The 6371-nt window shown below is 37.0% G+C and overlaps 1 protein-coding gene and 1 non-coding gene across 2 annotated transcripts; one reads left to right on the forward strand and one right to left on the reverse strand.

Annotated features, from left to right (window-relative positions):
• Positions 1–1039: 1039 nt before the first annotated feature.
• On the forward strand, positions 1040–2498 carry LOC116199276 (transmembrane protein 45A-like). The gene is given in 2 exon segments (XM_031529572.1): positions 1040–2082; positions 2084–2498. Coding segments are annotated over 2 exon segments (918 nt in total). The 5' UTR covers positions 1040–1207; the 3' UTR covers positions 2127–2498.
• A 2768-nt stretch (positions 2499–5266) lies between these two features.
• LOC116202121 lies at positions 5267–5373 on the reverse strand. Its single transcript, XR_004156003.1, has one exon. It is a non-coding gene; the product is annotated as a small nucleolar RNA R71 (small nucleolar RNA).
• Between the last annotated feature and the right edge of the window lie 998 nt (positions 5374–6371).

Raw genomic sequence — 6371 nt, forward strand, 5'->3', positions numbered from 1 at the left:
ACACAACCTTAATTGTTGTTGTGAATAGATGCAATATTCAATAGGACTTATTTGTTTCTCTATCTAAAGTAATATTTGAGTTATCAATATAAATTGATTTAGGTGGTACGGCACGTCTTTCTCTTAAGAAAGGTTTTTGGTTGTGAATGGGAAAAGATCAACAATTGAAAAAATTTCACCTGTTAATAAACTAATCAAACTCGAACTTAGATTATTTGGGACCCATTGGGCTCCTGGATTTCATTTATAAACCACCGAGGAAGAAATAGTAATATCTATTATTTAATTGTAGGAAAAAAAGAAAAATCTGGAAAAGGGCAAAAAAAAGGCCAAAAAAAATGAGGAGCCAACACATGGCTTGATGTGGATGAAGATGGGGAACCATTTTCATTCTATAAAACCATCGAGGAAGAAATTGTAATATTTATTATTTAATTGTCGGAAAAAAAGGAAAATTTTAAAAAAGGGAAAAAAGAAGAAGCCAAAACACATGGCTTGATGTAGATGAAGATAGGGACCCATTTTCGTTTCTTGTATAGATAGATTGATAGATAGATATTGATATAGATAGATAGTTATAAATAATAGGTCAAGTAATAGTTAAAGGAAAGAAAAGGAAAAGTATATAGTAATAGATCACCCACAAAAGAAAAAAAAAAGTAATAGTAATAGTAATAGCATAGTAATTATGTATGTATGTATGAGTATATATGTATATGTAGATGTATTCATTAAAAAAATGTGTATATAGATGTATAAAAGTGTAGATAAAATATAGGTGTCCTGGGAGCTCTTTGTCGACTTTCTAGTAAAGATTTTTTTTAAAATAAATAAAGGAGGCTTATGAATCTAGAAATAAAATAAAAATATTACTAGCTAATAAAATGGTACGAATAGTCATATAACGAATTGACAGCCTCCTAATTATTTGGCTAAGACTATTTTTAATAATTAAACTGAGAGCACTGTGTGTTCACAATTTAAAAAAAAAAAAACACTCTCATGCTCGTCTCTTCTATAAAAAAACCTCTGGAACCTATAGGATTTCAACATCCTCTTCACTTCCTCCAATCTGCCTCCTTCCCTCCAAAAACCCCAAAATAAGAGGGAAAAAAGAAGAAGAAAAATTGACCTAGACAGAGTTAAGGTTCTTAATTACAATACCTAATTAGTTGTTTGGGAGAATAGATTTCCATTAAGGCAAAACATGGGCTCATTGGTGGGGCATGTAGCACCAGGGTTTGGCTTCTTTATCATAGGCCTGTGGCACCTCTTCAACAACATCAGGCTCCACCCGCGGGCCCCGAGCTCGTACTCATCGCTGCCGTGGTTCCCTGCCCCGAGGATCAGGTACCTGGAGTTGTACGTGATCTTTTTCGGTTGTTCACTGTACCTTGTAATGGAACTCTTCGTAGGTCCTGCCAGGCACCAGCCCCTGGACCCTGATGGCACCATCTCTTCCAACCACCTCCGCAACTTTGAGCACTCGTTAGTCGCCCTCTCCTTCTTAACCTATGCAGCCTTGGCCATAGTCTTTGATCGGGTGGCAAGGCCTGCAAAGGCTTGTTCCCGGGCCTTATACGATCTCACCCGGCTAGTGGGAGCAACGGCCTTCGCCCAGGAGCTCCTCCTCTTCCACCTCCACTCGACTGACCATAAGGGCCTGGAGGGGCAATATCACCTGTTTCTCCAAATTGTGATCTTTGTCTCCCTCACCTCAACCTTGATCGGGATTGCTGTCCCGACGAGTTTCATCATCATCTTTGTAAGGTTGGTTAGCATCTTATTCCAAGGAATTTGGTTCATGGTCACCGGCTTCATGTTGTGGACACCAGAGCTTATGCCTAAGGGCTGCTTCTTAAACAACGAGGATGGCCAATTGATAGCCCGCTGCCACAACGATGAAGCCCTCCGCAGGGCAAAGTCACTCGTGAACATCAAGTTCAGCTGTTTTCTCATGGGGGTCACGATCTTCTCCATATCCCTATATCTCATCCTTTCGAAGATTTATGGAGGCAAAGTTGAATATCGCTCTTTAGACACAGAAACAAATGACATGGAATCGCAGAACATAAGTAAACAAATCATCAAAGAGTTTTATTCAACTGGGTAAAATGTATAAGTAGACCTAACTAGAAAAATTTGAACCAATCACTTGATCATGGTGTACACAGTATTTTGTTATAAGTTTGCAAAATTATGTTGGATTGGTGGTTAAGTTCCCATATGTTGGGAGATATGGAAGTATTTTCATCGAGACCAGGAATGTTCACAATTTATTGGTTAAAATTAAGGGTCGATTGGGCAGCACTTCGCGCTGGGCATGGAGTGCTTCCAATTGGAATCCTACACTGCTAAAAGCCATTCACATGGACTGTAGCCAACTATATTGTACATCGTTGTTTGTAAGATGTGGGAATTCATCATTGTATTTTTGTTTTCGGTGGATAATCATTGTATTTAACATATTCACCGGAAAAAAAAATCATTGTATTTAACTCTGGGTTTGTTGTGTATGTTAATAAAGAATATATATATATATATATATATATATATCTATATAAATTATTAAAATTGAGATGAGATGCCGGAACACTCCACGTAAGATAGAGCAAAACCTTCGTTGCGTGTCTCTTCAAGTCACAACCAGTAATGATATGATAAATGGAGTGATATCTCACTTCCACATTAGAAGCCGGAAGGATAATTACTCATAAAAGGCCATAAGTTGCATGCTTATAATTTACATTTATATTGAATTATATATAATGATTATTACTATTTTTGGATATGTAATGATTCGTGATTCTCTTAAAGTCAAAAGATATTAACTATTCTTCAGATTTCAGTAAATATAATAAAATTGCAAGTTGATTTAACCAATTTTTAATGTAAATATTCACAATAGCATTTTCAATAATTTTCTGAAGTGAGATTATCGATGAGGCAGCTTTTTTTTCAAGTCCGTTGCCTTTGATGAAATAAAGACTATCTAAGAAGTCATTTCAGTATTTTGAAAACTCCGCGAATCCGCACTAGAATTCTAACTTGAGAGTACGAGACGTTTTTCATGGTTATCATTACAATTTCATAATCGTAGTTGGGACCAACTATGGATGTAATGTTTGTTTGTGAACCAATTACTTTATAAGATAGTATTTTTCATAACTTAGTTGTTGAATTCATAGGCTTGTTTATATATAATCTTACTAAAATAATCTCATCAGTATACAAGTTTAGAGAGACATGCAGAAAACTCAATATTCTAATCTCAATCTTCATGAGAAAGGAAAGAACAAACTCTTTGAACAATAATAAGATTTAATACCTTTTGAGTTGAGGTAACAAGATATTATAATTTTATTTTATTATCGTTCTTAACAAGCATTATGATAAGGGCATATTATACTCATATTTTATTGTGCAATTCATGTTAAATTATTATTAATTTTATAGAAATTATAAGAAGTCGGTGCTTAATTATGTGTAATTTGATATTGTAGGTCTTTGAGGACTTAGATGGAATTACGAGCAATATTGAGGAGTTTTGCGCAATTTGGAGCCAGCATATATCTTTCGGAAATCTTTTTTTTGTTGTGGATATAAATACTCCTCATAACAAGATTAGGAAACCCTAGGGGGGAGCCATCTTTCACCATTCTTTTAACCTAGAGAGTTTTTGGAGAGGGTCTTGTCTGGAGCCGTCACCTGGATCAATTGATTTGAAGCGAAGAATTGTGGAAGAGATAATTCCTTAAAGGAATTGTTGGGTTTTTGTTTTAGGATTCAATATCTTGAGTTTACTGCTGAATATGAATTCTATTGCAATGACTCCTTGGAATTATAATTGTGTTTTCAATTCCATGATATTCTAAGCTTCTTTTGTGGGAATATGATGAAACCCTAGGTAGCTAATATGATGATTGTCGCCATGTTATAGGATTAATAGATGTGTTGATGATTCATGATTGCAATTCCTATAATTTCAATTTTAATTCTTAATTGGTTATAATTGTTAGAAACACTATTGATACGGGAGTTGATATGGTGTTTGTTAGGAATTCTTGATTAGACTAATTAGTTAAATGCGATAGCTGCGTTAATTAGTTTAATTAGAGATTATCCAGGGATTAATGCAATGTTTCTAGTTAGTTATTCGCTAAGACATTAGGGATAATTAATTTAGGGCATTAGACAATCATAGCACTGGAAGGTGTATGATTATAATTTAGAGTCCACTATTAATTAGAGATGCGGGAGCTGATTGATTAATTAGAGGTTTAAGACTTTAATTTTAAAGGCTTGATAAACTCACTTGAATAATCACATAGCTATCAGTCTATATAACATGATGGCAATCTGATTAGTGAAACTAGGGTGGATTCTGTTTTTCCCACTTTCAATTGATATATTTTCGTACAATTCTCTTTCTGCTCTTTGTGACGATTTAGGTTGATTAGTAGTTAATTAGTTAATTCTCTTAATTTGATTGCTTAGATAATAATAGAATCTAATATAGGTTTAGTACTTAATTAATCCTTGTGGGATCGACACTCTATTCATCACTATATTACTTGATCTGACCCAGTACACTTGCTGGTAGAATTTGAGCTTATTTTTATATATATTTGCAAAGGGATCAAGTTTTTGGCGCCGTTGCCGGGGATTAACTTAATATTAGACCACCTTTAGTTCTATTGTTAATTTAGGCGCACTTTACTGTGTGTTTATTTCTTGTTCTCTTTGCAGGTATTCTATGCGCAGGAGTAGAAGTGCTGAACTTCTACCATTAGATCCTGAGATAGAGCGCACCTTGCATCGGTTGAGAAGAGAGAACAGAAGAAGGGAAGAATTGCAGGTAGTTGAGATGGCAGATGATGACATCAACCGCCAAATACAGGGTGCTGCCAGAGCACTTCGAGACTATGCAGTACCTACTATTATGGGTTCTGCGATCAGAAGGCCCACTATTCCAGCTAATAACTTTGAACTGAAGCCAGCACTCATCCAGATGGTTCAATCAAATCAGTTTGGAGGATATCCCAACGAGAGTCCTGATGAGCATATTGCAGGATTCCTCCAATACTGTAACACGGTAAAGATGAATAATGTCACTGATGATGTTATTAGATTACAGCTTTTTCCTTTCTCGCTTAGGGATAAAGCGAGAGCCTGGTTCAATTCACTGCCACAAGAGTCCATCACCACCTGGGCCGACCTTTCATCTAAGTTTCTCAGGAGATTTTTCCCACCAGCTAGGACTGCAAGATTGAGGAACGAAATCACTAACTTCACCAAGTTCAATGGTGAATCACTTTATGAGGCATGGGAGAGATTCAAGGAGGCAATCAGAAAGTGCCCACATCACGGATTGCCAGATAATCTCCTAATTGAGGTCTTCTATCTTAGCCTGGATGATACATTGAGGTCTCTAGTAGATGCTGCAGCAGGAGGCGCACTGATGGGTAAGAATTATGATGAAGCAAGTGCTTTGATAGAAGAGATGGCCTCCAGTGCACATAATTGGCAGAATGAAAGAAGTAAATTAAGAGTGGCATCAGTCAATGACATGGACACTATTGCTAATTTGACAACCCAGATTTCAGCTCTCACTACCCAGGTAAGTAAACTCACCTCAGCACATTCTTTTAATACTAATCAGGTTGCTTTTTGTGAGTTGTGTTCAGGACCACATTCGACTCTTGAATGCATGTCTGGAAATCCCTCGGCTTCACCCAATGGAGAGCAAGTGAACTTTGTCAACAACTTCCAACGGAGTAATCAAGGGCTTTATTCGAACACTTACAATCCCGGGTGGCGTAATCATCCTAATTTCTCATGGAGGAATGAGAATAATGCACTTAAACCGCCACCTGGATTCCAAAAGCAAGGCCCTGCTCAGAATGCTCCACCTCAGCAAAGTCAGTCGAGAATGGAAGAGCTCATGTTGAGCTATATGCAAAAGACTGACACCATGCTACAGAATCAACAAGCCACTATTCGAAACCTAGAGGGTCAGATTAGTCAGATTTCTCAGCAATTGAGTAATAGACCATCAGGGTCTTTACCCAACAACACTGAAGAGAACCCCAAGGGTGTCAATGCTATAATGCTGAGGAGTGGCAAGGAATTGGAAATAGTCAATAGAAAAGCTCAAACTCAGGAGGAGAGTCCGGAGAATGACAAAGGTAAGCAAAAGGTGGAGGAACCAAGGCAGAAGTCACTAGGGGTGAAACCGTATGTTCCTCCTGTCCCTTTTCCAGGAAGATTGAAGCAACAACAGTTGGACGCCCAATTTGCTAAATTCCTAGATGTTTTTAAAAAGCTGCAAATCAACATTCCATTTGCAGAAGCACTCCAGCAGATGCCTT

Source organism: Punica granatum, chromosome 3 (genome assembly GCF_007655135.1).
Source record: "Punica granatum isolate Tunisia-2019 chromosome 3, ASM765513v2, whole genome shotgun sequence".
NCBI classification, from domain to species: Eukaryota; Viridiplantae; Streptophyta; class Magnoliopsida; order Myrtales; family Lythraceae; genus Punica; species Punica granatum.